The sequence below is a fragment of the Loxodonta africana genome, chromosome 5 (genome assembly GCF_030014295.1).
Source record: "Loxodonta africana isolate mLoxAfr1 chromosome 5, mLoxAfr1.hap2, whole genome shotgun sequence".
Lineage (NCBI taxonomy): Eukaryota > Metazoa > Chordata > Mammalia > Proboscidea > Elephantidae > Loxodonta > Loxodonta africana.
The window spans coordinates 114,896,962-114,916,715 of record NC_087346.1 but is presented as its reverse complement, the minus strand read 5'-3'; the positions used below and the strand labels follow the sequence as shown (position 1 = coordinate 114,916,715).

At 39.2% G+C, this 19,754-nt stretch overlaps 1 protein-coding gene across 4 annotated transcripts in view; it reads right to left on the bottom strand.

Moving 5' to 3' along the window:
- ATP8A1 (ATPase phospholipid transporting 8A1) overlaps positions 1-19,754 on the bottom strand; it is a 256,187-nt gene that overhangs the window by 206,969 nt on the left and 29,464 nt on the right. For 3 of the 4 annotated variants that reach the window (XM_064285868.1, XM_064285867.1, XM_064285869.1), the window contains exons 2-5: positions 16,394-16,508; positions 15,070-15,169; positions 13,892-13,990; positions 9,685-9,730 (exon numbers count right to left, since the gene is read on the bottom strand). In XM_064285868.1, the coding sequence (XP_064141938.1) occupies positions 9,685-9,730; positions 13,892-13,990; positions 15,070-15,169; positions 16,394-16,508 (360 nt within the window). Of the gene's footprint in view, positions 1-9,684; positions 9,731-13,891; positions 13,991-15,069; positions 15,170-16,393; positions 16,509-19,754 lie in introns of those variants that run through there. The other variant, XM_064285870.1, reaches the window with a different exon arrangement.

The window sequence follows — 19,754 nt, the reverse complement described above, 5'->3', positions numbered from 1 at the left end:
GCAACACATGAGATCACCACAGGTCGAAATTGACTCAATGGCAGCTGTTTTTGCCAAGGCTCAAGCTTGACAACCAATAACTTACAAATACAAACATAAAAACCCAATACCAAACTCAGCACTGTCAAGTCGATTCCAACTCATAGTGACCCTATAGGACAGAGTAGAACTACCCCATAGAGTTTCCAAGGAGCGCCTGGCGGTTTCAAACTGCCGACCCTTTGGTTAGCAGCCGTAGCACTTAACCACTATGCCACCAGGGTTTCCAAATACAAACATAGGTGAGATGTAATCACAGCACAAGCTAAAACAGCTGTCATCAACTCCATTTTAACTCACGGCAACCCCATGCGTTGCAGAATAGAACTGCACTCCATAGGGTTTTCAGTGGCTGATTTTCCAGAAGCAGATCACCAGGTCTTCCTTCCAAGGTGTCTCTGGGTGGATTCAAATCACCAACCTTCTAGTCAGCAGCCAAGCACTTAACCAATTGAACCACCCAGGGACTCTATAATCACAGCACAAGGGTCAGAAATCCCCTATTCTCAAAATCCTTTTCCTCATCCCTGTTCACAGAGCCATGAATCATTCTCTTTTTCCTGTTCTTAACAGAAATCTACCTCCACTGCATCACTAACCAATCATTCCAGAATTCCTTGCAACCTGGCTTCTGTTTTCACAGCACCACCAAAACTGCTCTCTAGGTGACTTCATAAACTCAGGAATTAGTGGGGGCTGCCTCAGTCTTGGCCCTCCTTTAACTCTGCAGCATTTGGTGTCTGACAAGGTTTCCTTTCCCTCGCCAAGTCCAGGTGAATCTACCCACTGTGTATTTTCCTTTTCCTTCTCACCATAATTGCCCCAATTCAAACCCTGGCGGCGTAGTGGTTAAGAGTTCGGCTGCTAACCAAAAGGTCGGCAGTTCGAATCCACCAGGCGCTCCTTGGAAACCCTTTGGGGCAGTTCTACTCTGACCTATAGAGTTTCTATCAGTCAGAATCCACTTGACAGCAACGGGTTTTGTTTTTTGGTTTTTATTACTAAATAGAGTCCCTCTTCCAATTAGCCAAAAATCTATCTCTTTCCTTGTGCTCCCCAGCCCACTCCATGCACCGCTATCAAATTGTTCTTTCTAAAGTACAACTGGAAACTTAACCACCACCCTTCATTCTCTCCAAACATCTCACCCTGATTTTCAAAGGCCTTCAGAATGGGACCTTGACTTGCCTTCCTGTTCCCGTCCCCTCTGCTCCCTGATACATACCCTATGTTCTAGCCAAAATAGATGATTTGCTCTCCCCGGAATACATCTCATGCTCTCCCACTTCCACAGTAATGCTTGTATGAGTCCTTGCTCCTGGGCCACTGACCCCTACACCACCTGATGCCTCTGCTTGCTGAAGTTCCACTCATTCTTTGTGAACCTCACAGATGTCACTTCTGAATCCCCAACACATTCTTTCTGTCTCTCTTATGTGGTCTTTATTACTTTTTTTTTTTTTTTTACCTTGCATTAAAATGGAAACCCTGAAGGTCAGCTCAACTGGACTGGACCAAAAGCAAAGAAGTTTCCAGGATAAACTGAATGCTTCTAAGGTCAGCAGAGCAAGGGCAGCAGGGGTTTGGGGACTATGGCTTAAGGGACTTCTAAGTCAATTGGCATAATAAATTCTCTTATGAAAACATTCTGCATCCCACTTTGAAGTGTGGCGTCTGGGGTCTTAAAAGCTAACAAGCAGCCATCTAAGATGCATCAATTGGTCTCAAACCACCTGGATCAAAGGAGAATGAAGAACACCAAGGTCACACGATAACTATGAGCCCAAGAGACAGAAAGGGCCACATGAACTAGAGACTTACATCATCCTGAGACCAGAAGAACTAGACGGTGCCCGGCCACAACCAATGACTGCCCTGACAGGGAGCACAATAGAGAACCCCTGAGGAAGCAGGAGATCAGTGGGATGCAGGTGCTAAATTCTCATAAAAAGACCAGACTTAATGGTCTGACTGAGACTAGAAGAATCCCGGCAGTCATGGTCCCCAGACCATCTGTTGGCCCAGGACAAGAGCCATTCCCGAAGACAACTCATCAGACGTGGAAGGGACTGGACAATGGGTTGGAGAGAGATGCTGATGAAGAGTGAGCTACTTGTATTGGGTAGACACTTGAGACTGTGTTGGCGTCTGCTGTCTGGAGGGGAGATGGGAGGGTAGAGAGGGTTAGAAACTGGCAAAACGGTCATGAAAGGAGAGACTGGAGTGAGGGAGTGGGCTGACTCATTAGGGGGAGAGTAAATGGGAGTATGTAGTAAGGTGTATACAGGCTTATGTGTGACAGACTGACTTGATTTGTAAACTTTCACTTAAAGCACAATAAAAATTATTAAAAAAAAAAAAAATGGAAACCCTGGTCGTGTAGCGGTTAAGTGCTATGGCTGCTAATCAAAAGGATGGCAGTTTGAATCCACCAGGCGATCCCTGAAAACTCTGTGGGGCAGTTCTACTCTGTCCTGTAGGGTCGCTATGAGTCAAAACTGACTCGATGGCAATGGGTTTGATGTTTTTGGTTTTGTATTAAAATATCCATGACCATCTTATCTTCCCTGCTGTTAGTTGCTACTGAGTTGATTCTGACTCATGGTGACTCCATGTAGGCAGAGTAGAACTACTCCAAAGAGTTTTAAGGCTATGATCTTTCAGTAGCAGATCACCAAGCCTGTGTTCTGAGGTGGGCCTGGGTGAGCACTCTCCCTACTAGATTATAATTTCCTTTAGGGCAAGAATGAACGTTTGTCTTTCACTGCATTGTCTGCACTTGGCCTTACACAGGTAGATGTTTCATAAAGGCTTAAAAAAACCAAAACCAAACCCACTGCCGTCGAGTCGATTCTAACTCATAGCGACCCTATATGAGTATGAGTCATAAAGCCTTACTGATGTGAAATAACAAATAATCTAATTTTGTATCACCATCTGTTTTTCCCAGAAAAAAATGGAGATATAATTCATTTAGGTTTCACAAAAACAGATGGGAGGAAAATGCCCATGAAAACAGATTCTCTAGTTTAAATTCAAGAATAAAAGACAAAATGAGTAAGATATGTGCATACGGGAAATGAAGCCAAGAGCAAAGTCATACAGCCAACCCTGAAATGTGTCCTCTCACTTGAACTATGTCCCTAAATTCCCTCAATGGGAGTTGATCCTCCATGTGCAACTTTTACTTAGAGGACAAATGAAAGACAATGTAGGGCTACATTTCCCCACAAATCAGTATCTCCTCTCTATCCCCAACTATTGTTAGAGATACTTAATGTTATGGATTGAATTGTGTTCCCCCAAAATATGTGTTGTAAATCATAACCTCTATGCCTGTGGTTATTATCCCATTTGGGAATGGGCTGTCTTTGTTAAATTACTGAGGCAGTATTAGTGTGGGGTATGTCTTGAGTCAATCTCTTCTGAGATATAAAAGGGATTAAACAACAATTGAGCAAGCAGAGAGAAGGGAATATAGATGCTGAGCCACATGAATATCTCCAAGGAACCAGGAAACAGAAGCTGAAGAGACAAGGACCTTCCCCCAGAGCTGACAGCTTTCCCCTAGAGCTGGCTCCCTAAACTGGGACTTACAGCCTCTGAAACCATGAGAAAAATAAATTTTTTTTTTGTTAAAGCCATCCACTTGTGGTATTTCTGTTATAGCAGCACTACATAACTAAGGCATCTAAGTCAATTTATATAATCCTAAAATCTCTGTGATAATTTAAAAATATTAACAATCATGTATGTGTCTGGAATCATTGAGATCAGTATTTTTTCCATATGTGTGCTCATTTTTTTTTAATTATTTTTTATTGTACTATATATGAATATAGACTCTGTCCTACAGAGTCGCTATGAGTCGGAATCGACTCAACGGCAGTGGGTGTTTTTTGTGGGTGGGTAGATGAAGGTTTACAGCACAAACAGGTTTCTCATTAAACAGTTAGTACACATATTGTTTTATGAGATTGGTTAAGAATCCCATGACATGTCAACACTCTCCCTTCTCAATCTTGGGTTCCTATTACCAGTTTTCCTGTTCCCTCCTGCCTTCTGCCCCTGGGCTGGTATGCTCCTTTAGTCTCATTCTGTTTCACGGGCTTGTCCAATTTTGGCTGAAGGGTGAACCTCAGGAGTGACTTCATTACTGAGCTGAAAGGGTGTTCGGGGCCATACTCTCAGGGTTTCTCCAGTCTCTGTCAGGCCAGCAAGTCTGGTCTTTCTCTTTGAGTTAGAAGTTTGTTCTACATTTTTCTCCAGCTCTGTCTGGGACCCTCTATTGTGATCCCTGTCAGAGCAGTGGGTGATAGCCAGGCACCCTCTAGCTATACTGGACTCAGTCTGGTGGAGGCCGTGGTAGTTGTGTTCCATTAGTCCTTTGGACTAATCTTTCCCTTGTATCTTTAGTTTTCTTCATTCTTCCTTGCTCCTAAAGGGGTGAGACCAGTAGAGTATCCTAGATGGCCACTCACCGACTTTTAAGACCCCAGATGCTACTCACCAAAGTAGAAGGTAGAACATTTTCTTTATAAACTATGTTATGCCAATTGTGAGTGCTCAATTTTTAAGCCATATGATCATAAAGACAATATTTTCTATGAACTATTTATAGGTTCCAAGCCAATATAGAGGTGTCAAAAAAAGATGGATCAAATATAGGGGTACCTCTTGGGAGACAAAAGGGCAGTAGACTGTCTTATTCAAATAGCTAAAAGACCAGTGCTATTTTAAATCCCTTAGCATAATAGTTACTCCTTTTTATAACACTGGAATAAATTAAACAATGGACTCCGTCCTGCTAATCAATTGTTTAGGTTTAAAAATCCAAAATTTTTCAACCCACAGCAACTCAACACCTTTTTCACAAAGGACTTTAAAGGTGAGCTGGATTCCAGTTGGAGAAAAGCAACCACGTGCTCTGCAGGGAAGTAGCCTTATTAGTGACGATCAGCCACTGCCAACTCAATCCAACTTCAGAAAAGGCCGATGTACCTTAGGGGAAGGAAGATGTGGGGGGATGAGTGGGTTTACTATTTTTAACTTATGTGCCTGGTTTAAAAGAATTTCCTTTTGTCCTTTTCTAAGTTAAAACAGAGGAAGATTGCTTTATTCTAAGCTAACACTTACTTTAAAATAATAAAAGAGGTATTAAAAATGGCACTGTAGTAATGGCAGCCCTCATTCAACTACAGTATCAAGCCAGGTAATCAACGTGCTGTCAGATGTCACAGTTATATTGCCCACAGTGTCACCTGGAGAATGTATGTACACACATCATTTTTTAGGGACTATATCCCAACCTGGGATTTTTAAAAACCAAGTCTATTTCATTAGGAGATATTTTTAATTTTGCAAAATATCTATATTGGTATGCATCTGAACTGGATCTGTTTTCTCAGGCCTCCGGGGTGTGTTTTTAGGTGAAAATGCAGTGTCATTCCACTTGAAATAATGGCATGCTAACATATAGCATTTCAAAAAAAATTAAAGCATACTTTTATAATGGAAAAGAATATAGGGTCGCTATGAGTTGGAATTGACTTGACAGCACTGGGTTTGGTTTGGTGGTTTTATAACGGAAAAAGAAATCTAGCTCAACCACCACAATAAATTCATATAGAGATCAGCTTCAATTTATATATTACAATGACCATCAGAAATTTACTGTTTACAAATTCCTGCAGAGGCAAATTTGGCAGAATGACTCATTTCAGGGAAAAAAAAGAGGCTGCCTCCCGTGTGTGTGTAGATACATGGAAGATAGTATGTCAAATACTGAGTTAAAACATTAAGACATGAAGTAAGAGAACGTGGAGGTAAGTTTAGATGCAAGGAAAACCAGCATTCAGAAAAGTGGCAGTGCTCTGAGTCTTTGATTAATGGAAGTGACAAGTGGACACAGTATTGTGTTCACAGGTGGCTAAGCAAGGATGAAATGATATAATGACTTTGACAAAGAAGGTAAAGAAGTAGCAAACACTTCTAGCACGTTAGAATTTTTTTGGTGCCTGCAAGAGAGTCTGGAACACAGCATAATGAAAATATTGATTATCATCTTGCTCGTACTCCAGGTGATAAATTTTCAAGAAGGTCCCTTTTCATTTCTAATCCCTTTTCTTCCTCCTTTACCTGTAACTCAAGTATCAGGGAGTGGTTCATCCGCCCTTCATCTGCCATGCACATATAGAGCACCTGCTAAGGTCAGGAACATGGGCTGAGAGCTATGGGAAACACATAAGAGGCTGGACCTGTAGCGTTACAATCTAGTACACACAAACCCCCATACACACAAAATACAAGAGACAAGAAAAGCAGTCACAATCCTTGGGAGCAGATCAGAAAACTCATCAAGATTCACACTCCCTGGACTTCTGAGCATCATTTATTCTGCCCTCCTTTGGCAACTAGGTCCTCAATGAGCAATATACACTTTTACATTTGTCAGCTCACTGACCCTAACCAACTTGTACGTCTCCAGGGCAAGAAATGGCATTTCCAAAAATAATGCTGATGATAGGCTCAAATGTAAAGTCTTCTCAAAAGGGCAAATATTGTATGACTACACTTATGAATCAGAATCAACTTGATGGCACTGGGTTTTTTGGACACTTACATAAAAAAACAAGAAAAGACGAATGTATAGAGAACAAAGTTTATTAGTGGTTACCAGAGGTGGGAGGGAGGGGGAATGCAGGGTTAACAGTGATGGAAATATCACACTGATTACGGGTAGGGTTGCACGACCAATAATTGTAGTTGCTGTCAGTAAGTTGTACGCCTGTAAAAAGCTGAATTGGCAAAAGTTATGTGATAGATACATTTACAACTAACGACTAAAAAAAAAAAGAGAGAGAGAAAGAAAGAGTAGATGCTGAGGCTGATTATTAAAAATAATAATAATAATAATAATGTAAAGTGTTCTTCTGACTTTATATTAGAATGTGAAGTTCTGAGTTAGGTCCAAAATCCCCGATTTAGTTCACCATTGGTGAAATGAGGCATAGACAGGAGCCTGTCTATGGTTAAATGATGGAAAATGTTGGAAACGGAATCATGAATTGACATTTCTGAAGTCACTAAAGAATGACAGAGGAAAAAAAAGTCACTCCCCAGTGCCTCAATGCAAAGCAGGAGAGAAAATATTTATGTCTCTAAGAATATACAAGGGTTAATATTTAAATCTGAGAGAAAGGTGCCCACTGACATATTATGTGGTCTTGGTAAACATTTGGAAAATGAAAAACTAAATTTAATACTCATTATATCTGTCAAAAATTATCTGTCAAAAATACCCCCTCCTAATCCTACACATCTTCTCCTGCCTCAATTCAGGAAAGCAAATTGAATTTCATTCTGGTCTAATGACAACAGATAGATTTCATATTAAGCAATTTGAGTTATCTGCCAGCAAAGAGTATCCTACTCAACAAGCTACAGAAAGGAAAAAAAGAAAGATACTATTCCTTAGAGACAATTTCCAGTATCAACCTAAAATAAGAGCTATAACTTCTTGGATATGGATTTTTCTAGTAATCTGCTCCCTAAAATATTAGCTATTAAGCCCTAATATTTTATTTTTTGAAATGAGTTTTATATACACCAGTTGATCCTACCTGGCTAATGCTGAGCCCATGTGTTACAGAAAACAACTGCTCCATAGAGTCTCCTTTGCTGTAATCTTTATGGAAGCAGATCACCAGGCCTTTCCTCCATGGTACCACTGGGTGGGTTTGAACTGCCAACCTTTAGGTTACCAACAATTAAGCACAAACTATTTGTGCCACCCAGGGACCTTAGTACGCGGAAAACAGGAGCACTCATCGTGCAAGTTGTGGTAGCTAAAAATCACCACAGACATGATGTTTACCCTTCAACTGTACTAGGTTAACTTCTTAGGCCAAGACATGAAGATAAATAACTGCCAGTCCCTGAAAATAAGAATCCTCTGCTACAATATACATTACATGTTGGGGGAAAAAATTACATCTTTTTGTTTCTAAAGCTGTTACGGAATATTCTGAGCAACATGGCAATAAATGCAAAAACTGCACATAGCCACAAATACCAGCACCTGAAGCATCTGTTTTTTTTTTTTTTCCCCTTCCCCTTTCAATTCGTATGGTATTTCCTTTACACCTAAACTGCTGGGGTCCCCAGGCTTCTAATATTCCCCTGCTCCAATTCATTCTGCTCTACATCCTTAACCCACACTTTCATCCAGTCTCTTTCTAGCTTATAACTAACTCTTCCAGAGCTATTCATTACACACAAGAAAAATCAGAACTCCCCTAGTCTGGCATTCAAGACCCGGTAAAATCTGACCCTGGCCAATTTTTCTAATTATGTGTTCGTGTCCCTCTGATATGAACCTCCTCTCTTCACCTGATACTCTAACAATAGTCCCACAAAGCAATCTAGCAATAGTCTTTTAACCTCTGTTCACGGTGACCTCTCTTTTCCCTTTCCCAACCCACCCACACACGAAATGTCTTCCCTACGCCTCTCTGCTTATCCAAAGCCTGTTCATAATTCAAAATCTAGCTCAAGTTGCCACACATTCTTCTCTCCTTCTTTGTAATTTCCATGGTATTGGACACAGGAACGATTATTTGCCATAGGAAATTAAGGAGACTTTGAAATTGTCTGGTTTCATTTTCCACACAAGTTGCAGCAGCAATCTCATAACTTGTGCTTTTACATGACTTTTCATGAACTTATCGCAACAAAATAGTTTTTGAGCTGGTCAAAGTAAAAGTTCCCATCTTACACTTTTTTCTTATTTTGGATCTGTCCCTTAAGAAACAGTGCAATCACAGTAAATAGTTTGTAAATTTCTTAGGTGACACTTTAATAAACGCATCATAAATCAGATAATACTTTAGACAGTGCGAAGAGAAGGCATTTTGATAGGGCACCATAAAAATAACACCAATAAAGTATAATGACACTGTTTCTAATTACCAGGTAATGTTTGCAGACACCACTAATCCTCATCACATCAGGGGACTTGAGAGCGAGATGAGACGCCCAGATGGGGCAGGGCTCAGGGATGCCGTGAGATGTGTTTTGAACAGTCCTGGATATATTTTTTTTTAAATCTGAGAGGATAATGGTCTATTTGTTGGCTGTGTCAAAAAGTCACCAACACCAAAATAGCCATGTCAGTATGCCATGCTGGCCTGTTTTTATTTTTTTTATCTCTGGAACATAAACTATGTGTATGTATGGCACAAGACTGTTTCCAATACGTCTTTTACCCGAGTAACCACATCTGATTACTTTCTATAAGTCTTGTCCAGAATAACCTTTGCAGATTGCAAACAAGATGTAGACATTTTATAGTAGTTAACGTTGTCAAAATGATTGAAGATATTTTGGGCAGTACTAGGTACAGTATTGCTGTGAGGCACCTGAACATATTAAAAATGCTGCCTTTTCAAAAGTATTACCACTCTCCATCACTCTAACGTGAATTTAAGTGTCGTGCTAATAAATGCTACAAAGCAAGAATCTACCCTGGAGCAAAAACTGAAAAGGTACACAGTATTCTCAAATGAATTACATTTAATTGAAATGATCTGTATATATTACTGGGAGAATATCTGACACACGAGAAATAAGATGTAAAATTCCTACCTTGTGTCTGTTTCCTGTTCACTGCATTATCAGCTTTATGTCGTTTCTAAAGTTTAAAAACAAAAAGAACAACTGTGAAAAAATGAATGATTAGTAAAACAAAATAGCACCCACACCAGAAGAGAGCTTTCTTCTAACTTCTACTTCTCAATGTTTTTATCCTTTCCTCCCGTATCAATTTTATCAGTGCCAATGCGGATGTGATAATGGGTAGCTGGGAATACAGCCTGGTGGCGTAGTGGGTAAGAGCTGCGGCTGCTAACCCAAAGGTTGGCAGTTTGAATCCACCAGGTGCTTCTTGGAAACTCTATGCAGGCAGATCTACTCTGTCCTATAGGGTTCCTATGAGTCAGAACTGACTCAATGGCAATGAGTTTGGTTTTTTGTTTTGGTCCTCAGAAGGATCTTAATTTAGCATATGTTGTTGTAGTGTGCCCTGAAGTTGATCTTGGACTTACAGCGGCCTCATAGGACAGAACAGAACTGTCCCATAGGGTTTCCTAAATTGTAATCTTTACAGAAGTAGATTGCCAGATCTTTTCTCCCACAGTGGCTGGTGGGTTCACACCTTTGACCTTCCCGTTAGGAGCCCAGCGCTTAATCATCATGCCACCGGTAAAAAAAAAAACAAAAACAAAAACAAAAACCCATTGCCGTCCAGTCGATTCCAACTCATAGCAACCCTATAGGACAGAGTAGAACGGCCCCATGAATTTCCAAGGAGCAGCTGGTGGATTCAAACTGCTGATCTTTTAGTTACCAGCTGTAGCTCTTAACCACTACGCCACCAGAGCTTCCACAGCTCCTTGCATTGGCATATAAACCCACTACTGATGAGTCGACTCTGACTCTTAGTGAGCCTACAGGGTTCCCAAGGCTTCTCTGTGGAAGCAGACTGCCACATCCTTCTCCTGAGGAGCCACTGGTTATGAACCACCAGCCTTTGGTTTAGTAGTTGAACGCTTTAACCACTGCCCCATAGGTAAGATTGAAATTTTAATGTACTAGAAAAGTTTGAGCTTAAAAGCTGATTTAATCTTCTGCTTAAATAACTCACTTAAAAAAGAAGATTACTCAAGATAATTATAATAAGTATCATTTAATAATGGTATTGAAATCTTTTCAGCTTCTAATGAAATTCGTAATCTTAAGCTAAGCAGATCCTCTACAATGATAGGCTGCTGTCTATAAATGACTAGAACCAAAGACAGTCACCATCTGCCTATAGCCTCGTCTATCCTCTGCTTCCCAGTACTCTTCCCCCTTGAATCACAAGCCACATGAGCCTACTGTTCCTCCTCCAAAAAGCACTTAAAAAAAAATTAAACGGTAAACAGATCCATTAGTCTAAGTCTCAGTGGGTGCGTTTGAGGAGTTATATAAGCTGGGGTTTTATAGCAGAGTATAATAAAGAGAAAGGAAAGGTCAGAGAAAAGGAGAGAATTTGGGTGGCCAGAGGAAACTACCTTCTATATGGTTCAACTAGAGGCTTTCTATGACTTGTGTCTAAACTTACAGCATTGAGTATAACCCATAAGATTCCGACAACAAGGCAGAAAAGAACTGAGTATAACTAACTATGCTCAAAGGTTCTATCATATAAAGTTCAAGGTCAGATTCAGCTGCACATAGCTGACTACGAAGGGGGTTCGAACCTAAGAAAAGCAAATGAGTTCCTAAGTTTTCCATTTACAAAGAAACATGGCTTGGAATCACAGGGTATATATGACAACACTCTCCAAGAGAAAAGCCTAGAATCGTGGATTGGCTCTATAGGGTCGCTGTGAGTCAGAATCGACTTGATGGCAATGACTGGGTTTCTTTATTGTAAGGTCCAGCGACACTCACGAGGAGTGGCATAATAGCTGGCAGTGTGAGCTCAGTCAGTCCAAACAATCGGCCACAGAATTGTACAAATGCCAATAATGCATTCAGAACGCCTCTGTGGAAGAACTGCTGAAAACAATTCTTGCCACTTCCATACACAGGAACACTCTGGAATAGTTTCTCAGAATAAAACACTTACAAATAAAAATGTAATAACGCAGAACTTCAATAGGCAAATTATTGACTCTGGGAGTAAACAATGTTACCAGAAAATATTCATAAATGAATTTTTAAAATTCTGTTCGATTTATAGCATCAGTAGAGAAATATTATAAGTGATAAAACTCTAAAATACTCTTGTCTGCTTGTTAATAAAGAGCTTAAGAAAATGAGGTAGTAACTCCAAATAAATTTTGGTCCAAAATAATGGTCTAAAACAAATTTAGATATTTGAAAAAGGTGAAAATTATTTCCAAAATGATGCATGTCTGTGGCAGACAATAGTTAGACTTCTACCTAAAGGACATAAATAAAAAGCTGATTAATGAAACATTCACTTCAAAAAGGAAATTCACTCTTAGTGAAACCGAAGGAGATTCTGAACGTTACTTTCCGTTTACAGGGAATTCTCACACATGAGAACCTCTTTCCTCAGCCTTCCTGCCACAGAATAAATTAGGTTATTTGCCATGAAACAACTTGTGGAACGTAAATTTAAGCTTCCATCTAAATAGGAAGACTCTTACAACTACAAAAAGAAATTATCTGATCTTTCTATCCTGAAAGGGATAATTTTTCCTTCTAAAACTAACAGGTTAGAAAAAATTAATTCCGTTATTCTCTGAGGTCAAATACCTACACTATTCTGTAATCAGAATTTCTTTAATATGTGTGTATATGTATGTGTGAGCATATACACACACACACACACATATATATATATATTCACCAGCTGTTGTGGAATCGATTCACACACACACACATGCAATGTAATATTATTTGGCCAAAAAAAGGAATGAAATTCTAATACATGTCACAACATGGATGAACCTTGAAAACATTATACTGAGAGAAATAAGCCAGGCACAAAAGAACAAATATTGTATGATTCCACTATATGAAATATCTATAAATTTTTAGAGACAGCAAGCAGGTTAAGGGTTATCAGAAGCTGGGAAGGAGAATGAGGAGCTACTGCTTCAGAGGTGCAGAGCTTCTGTTCAGGGTGATAAAAAAGGTTTGGAAATAGGTGGTGATGGTTGCACAGTATTGTGGATGGGATTAATGCTACTGAATTATATTCTTAAAAATGTCTAAAATGACAAATTTTGTTACATATATTTTACTACAAAACAAACAAAACAAAAAAACACCAACTAGCACAATGCCTCGTAAATAACAGACACTTGATGAAAATTAGGTCAAACAAAGAAAAAAAAGGAGTCCATAAGGAAAAGAGACAAAGTTGTGGGAAAGACCAACCCCTATGGATTGCCAAATGCAACCACAATTTAAAGGATGGTAAATCTATGTAGAGCGATATGGGTGAGAAGAGAGATTTTAAAAATCTTAAGCTTGTGATCCCCATCCAGTATCACTTCCATTTAAGAGGAGTGTGATGTTTTACTCATAACTTCTGCATTTACTTAGACGCTTAGATGCTTTTGAGTCTGATGACCTAAATGTTCGGCTGGCCCACTTCTATTACCTTCCCATCTGACATCGGGGCTTGACAGAAGCACTCACAGAATACAGGAAAAAAGCACTGCCTTCTTCAACTAAGGTAGTTAAAATAAGGGTAAAATGATGGAAAAACAAAACAAAAACTCTTGACTTCCCCTTTTGTCCACTACCACAGAAAGACAAAAACAGCAAAGAGGAAAGGAAACTTAACCTGAAAAAACCTGTTGCTGTCAAATTGATTCCCACTCATAGCGACCCTATAGAATTACTAAAATAAGATGAAAAGGAATGAAAAGAACTTAATAAGGTAAAAATTGTGATATTTAAATTAAAAAAGAAACAAATTTTTTTAAAAAGGAGCTTTTACATTTAGATAACCTGAAGTTTACTTTGTTCAACTTAATTGAAAATAATGTTCAAATACGGTTTTCTCTTCAAGCCAGTTATTACACTCTAAGTTCTTTCATTACTAAACTACAAAACAAGGGGGCATTATAACAAGCCTTCTGCAATACCAATCCTATAGAAATCAACATGACTTCACTACTGGGGCGGGGAAATATTCTGTACGTTGTTATGTTGGACATTTAAACAGGCTCTACCAAGAATTAAATAACTTAAGAAACTAATAGTTTAAAATGTGTATGAAAAGATAACAAAGAGTCATATTTGTTTGCAAAAAAAATTAAATACTTACAATATCTTCTATTATCTCTTTGACAGCTGCCACAGCTAAAATAAATAAGAGAGGAACCAGGGTTGTATAACGACCTGTAGGTGATACATCAGGTATTTGCTATTCAAAGGGAAAAAAAAAAAGAAGAGAAATCCAGTGAGAATTACAGAGCTTATAATAGATATAAAAACAACAAAGTCTTAGTGTCTCCTAAATATGTCTCATTGATTTTACTATCTTGGCCAACTGATACTTGGGGAGACAATTTGCTGGTATCTAGTAAATAGCTGGAAGTGCATGCTAATTTGCTTCATGATAAGCAGTGGTATGTAGGACTTAACACCTACAGCAGGAGATTGGTTAAATATAGTATAGTTATATACTAAAATAGCATAGTCATTAAAAAGGATATTTTAGAAAACAAGGAATAACATGAGAAAACATCCAAACATTACTACACGAATAAAGCAGACTATAAAACAATATATACTACATGATCCCATTTTTGTAATCTAAATCAATAGGCAATGCTTATTGCTGTTGTTAGGTACCCTCAAGTCCATTCTGACTTACAGTGACCCTACAGGACAGAGTAGAACTGCCCCATAGGGTTTCCAAGGAGCAGCTGGTGGATCTGAACTGCCGATCTTTTTGTTAACAGCTGAGCACCTAACCACTGTGCCACCAGGGCTCCAATTCTTAGGAAAATTAAATAAATAAATAAAAGACCAGAAGGATATACACCCAGTTGTGTCTGGGTGGTGGAATAATAAGTTTTTAATATTTTTTTTCATGCTTTCATATATGTTCTAATTCTTTTTACAATGAATCTAACTCAAATATAAGGAAACCACAAGATTTAAAATGGTAATTCTTATATTCCAAGAATTAGAACTGACACTTTTACCATTACCAGAATAAATTAATATTTTAAGAAAAAGTCCCATCCCCATTCATCACTGAAAATGAACAGTCCTTGCTACGTTAAATTCACAGAATGCTTAAAATAAGCCAACAAAATGAATCACAGAGAGGTAGTGGAATTCTAAGGCTGCCTGAAGCTAGAGCTGGAGCTATCCACCCAAACCAGCTTCTCTCTCTGTATTATATAATCTTCAGAGCACTGGTTACAGGCTTAACAGACACATTAATAACTGAACTTTTGTCTTTGAAGTAAGGTTTTTACAATGTGACTTTACCTGAAGCAGCGCAATAAAGAGAAAAAAAGCATTAGCAGCTCTTCTGAACTGAGAGTAGAGAAACCGTGGAAGGAATGTGATGATGTTGTATTTTGCAGTGCTGGAAAAGAAAAATGACAAGTAGCACAAAACTTAATTACACCACCATTAGTACATCCACATTTACAAAGTTCTGTTATCACCATATAAAACATTAGATGATGGACATTTTTGCCCACTGTTTCAAATTGGGAGAGTACTGCAAAGGGTCATTAACCTAAAGGAAACATAGAGAAAGAAATGGCTCGATAGTGAAGGCTGAATACACCACAGGTTCTATTTTCTGAGTAAGATTTTTTGTCTGTTTTGGAGAATTCTGCTTAATGTTACAAAGAAGTTACGAATAGTATATAAAATGTTAATAGAAAATTAAATCTTACCAAAAAAAAAAAAAAATAGCAGTTTGAGCAGGGCCAGAAAGCTACAAATAGAGGAGCCTTTCCTGGATAACTTTAAAGAAATGACAAGTTTTCTGAGGTTCTGCTGTAATTTTCTTTATGGACTCTTGAGGATGTGGCTAGGACTCTATACTAAACACACCAGATTTGTCCACAACCAATGAGATATCACCTGTAGGTCTTGGAGTCATCCAGATCTTCCTCTTGTTTATTAAATAGGAAGAAGATTAAAGGAGACACTCCTCAAACTGAGAAATGGTACTATAGAATTTGAAGTTGTAAATATTAATTTTAGATTGACCTTTCTCACATTTGGGCATTCTGCCCCTGGAGAAAACTGTGATAGCACTGGGGTATTCACTGGGATCTGTAGATCACACAGCAGTAGAGAGTAACTACTGTTTTCACGGATCCTTTTTATATTATAATTGGAATGAAAACATAACATTGAAGCCTTCAATTTTCAACACCATCGTAAACTTCACAACTACCAAAAGCCGCTATTTAAAGACTTTTTAACCAAAAGTTCTCCAGTGAAAGTGTAAAGATCTCTCCTAAAATGTTAAATCCTGTTAAACCAAAAATAATACATCGTTCTAGTAATAGAGTTGAGACCAAGTCATTTACCCATGAGCGGCTTTCATTACTCAGACACTACATATAGAATTGGTACAGTATGGCTGTTTATTCTTTCAGGTCTTTCCTGCTTATTGATTCTTACTAACATCTCTTTTATTGGATAGAAGGTAGGGAAAGAAACAGCCCATTCACAATGGCACCAGTAAGCAACTGGTTTACTTGAAAGCTCTTTGCAAGCATTTTCATTTCATCTGCACAGAAGAGATGTCCCACTGAATTCTGTTGTGATGCCTGGTAGTAGTTCCTACCTGACATGGTTATTGCAGAATTTTGTCAGCTGGGGCTGGTTGATGAATATAGTCCTCACTTCCTCCTGGTCAGCTAGTGAAGTCTTCTCTGAAACGTCATCAGTCTTCTCGTAGCCTTAAAAACGGATAGTCTTCTTTGGTAAGAAACATTTCCTTTTATTATCCACTAAAAACCCATTTCGCAGCTATTCTAGAGTCCAAAATCTGTTGAAATCTATAAGCTTCCCTTTATTAGCGTACTATTTTTTTATAATACAAAAGGAAAATCTTCATACCTAATGTTTCTATTTGATTTAAAAGACAGCATTTAGTAAATTGTCATGGAAAATGTAAACCATTTTCAAAAATGGGTAATAATATGTTCAATTTATAGCCTCCCACTGCAAAAAATGATGTCCAAAGTAACAAAGAAGTTTAAACTAGTTTATATTACTGTTTTGGACAAGACTGGATGAGACAGAGGTAATTTAAAATACATTCAAAAATTTTAACATACATATTTAATGTTTTTCTATTTTTGTGGGTTTTTTCTTTATGGATGAAAAAAGATAAATATTAAGAGTTAAGTAGACAACCACCATAATTATCTAACTCATTATGATCCTCTAATCTTTCCTCCAATTAGAATTTTTATTCACCAACAAACTTTAAGCCTCTTAACATCATTATAAGTCACCTCATCATTATCTAAGCAACGCAACAGATTCAGGCGATTTCAATCAAGTTACACCTTGCTAAAATGTTGATAACACCTTTTGAAAAAACATAAAAGTTTTGGAAGAACAGAGAACAAACAGAAAATTTTTTAAAACGTGTTTTACCTTCTAGTGAGAGTTAAATGAAATTGGATTTGATCAGTCTCTTATTTGTCTACTATAAAGGAACAACATCAATGTTGTACCTCAAATACCCACTTTTCTTCTTTTTTTCTGCCTAACCAAAAACAAAACCAACCCCATTGCCAACAGGTTGATTCCTACTCATAGCAACCCTCCAGGACAGAGTAAAACTGCCCCATAGAGTTTCCAAGGCTGTAAACCTTTATGGAAGCAGACTGCCACATCTTTCTCCCAGGGAGTGGCTGGTGGTTAGCAACCAAATGCTTAACCACTGTACCACCAGGGCTCCTTCTTTTCTGCCTAGCCAATGTCAACTCCTCCCATAAGACCAGGCCAACATGGAGCCTCTTCTATAAGTCTTCTAGGATGTCAGTCAGTGAACCTTCTCTGTACCTACCCCCTAACCAATAAAGCACCTACCTGGAAGTCTGGCTACTGTTTGTTTACGAGTCTGCCTTCCCCTCCCAAAATGGGAACTCCTTGAGGCAATAGGTGATGTGTTACTCATCTTCCTAAGGCCAGCACCTACACACTGCAGGCAAATTCAATGTTTGCTGACTAAATACCAAGTAGCAAAGGAGTGGCTATTTGGCCTTTTTTTTTTTTTTTTTGAGGGCGAGCAAGAGGAGTACCTAGTGTTACCCACTGATAAGGACACTAGGAAAAGCCAAGGGCTGGTAACAAACTCTAGAAGAAAAGTATGCCTATGGGCCTTTGTTACCATAGGAAACCAGAAAGTTCTTTTGACTTTCTGTAAAGGTTAAGGACCAGGAGCAAGGGCACTGGAGGGTGGGAGGTGAGAAACTGCATAAGTAGGCAGGGGAGTATAAACTGGGCAGGCAGCCTTACTGTTATGGGTGAGACATGATGATAAAAGGGTACATAGGGGCCAGGTCACAGAGAGCCTCTCATGCTGTGAAGAAGTCTGGGTCTCATCCTGCAGTGCACCAAAAGCTTTCCAAGCAAGAGAGGTGTAGGGCGAGAGTCCCATTTTATACTCATCACTGTGGAGGTCACATAGCTCCAAATTAGATACTGCTATACCCATTTTACAGATTTAAAGACATTAAGCAGCTTTGCCCAAGATCACATGGCCAATGATTACCTTTTATTACATCGTTTTAAATGCAATACAAGCTTTTCCCCTAGTTCTATATAATTAAAATGTCACATAGGAACTGTCAAATAAAGGCATATCAATTCTTAAAAAAATCTTAAAAATCTCTTACTAGATGTTCCTTAACCACAGCACAAAGACCAGAGCATACTGTTCCTAGCATCTGGGTTTGACAGAAAGCCTCATTAAAACCAGCCCTCTGCTCTGCTCTGAGCCAACGTCCTTAGACTGTACTTCCTTTATGTAATTGGACCTTTTTTTTTTTTTTTTGGTAAATACCTGGCCCTCAGGTGTTCTTAGCTGAGGAGCTGGGGTAGCACTCCTCACCCAGACATATCCATTTACATTGGGGTCTCAAATGCTCCCACATGGAACTGGACATTGCATCTCCCCCTCACCTATTAATTTGTGTTCAAGAATTTCTATGGCAACAAGGACCCTCTTGGGACAAACGGGATAGGAATCATAGGACTCAACCCCTTCTCTTAAATAAGAATCGGAGTAATTCAAACAACCCTAATGGACTGGTAGGGCCCCAATCAAGGGCAGACACTAAGGGACTCCTTAAACACACACACACACACACACACACACACAAATTAAAGGAAGGTCTAGACTAATAGGGCCATGAAAACACAATGAAAGGGAAGTGTCAAGGGTAGGGCCATTAAAGGGGGTTGAAGGTTCCAGGCACATAATAGTGCTGATGCCTTAGGCCTTCTTAACCTAGGCACCTTAAAATCAACCCTAAAACCCTTTACTATCCAGTAGATTGTGACTCACAGCGATCCTATGGACAGAATAAAACTGCCTCATAGGGTTTCCAAGTAGTGGCTGGTGGATTAAACTGCCAACCTTTTGGTTAGCAGCCACAGCTCTAACAAACAAACAAAAAAAATAATAGGCACCTTAAAATCAACCCTAAAACCCTTTACCATCCAGTAGATTGTGACTCATAGCGATCCTATAGGACAGAATAAAACTGCCTCATAGGGTTTCCAAGTAGTGGCTGGTGGATTGAAACTGCCAACCTTTTGGTTAGCAGCCACAGCTCTTAAACACTGCACCACCAGGGCTCCACCCACTATGGAAAAGCCTAGGGAAAGGGTGCATGTGAACCTGAATTTATGGAGAAGATCCGTTGGGGCTCAGGCAGTTCTGTTCAGGGGATTTCCTGATGGGGTGGGGTACCAAGGAAGAGAAGGAGGGTGATCTGCACTGGAAGGAGGAAGTGAGGTACTCAGCCAATGGGAGCTGATGGATCACCTTGCCCTATCTCCTTAGTGTTGTCAGGGTTTCAGTGTTTGGCCACACAGGTTCCTTTACTACCAATAACATGGGGACTTGTAGGCAACACAGGCCCACTCCTGGATGTGTGAAGCCCTGAGGTTGCAGGTACCTTCTT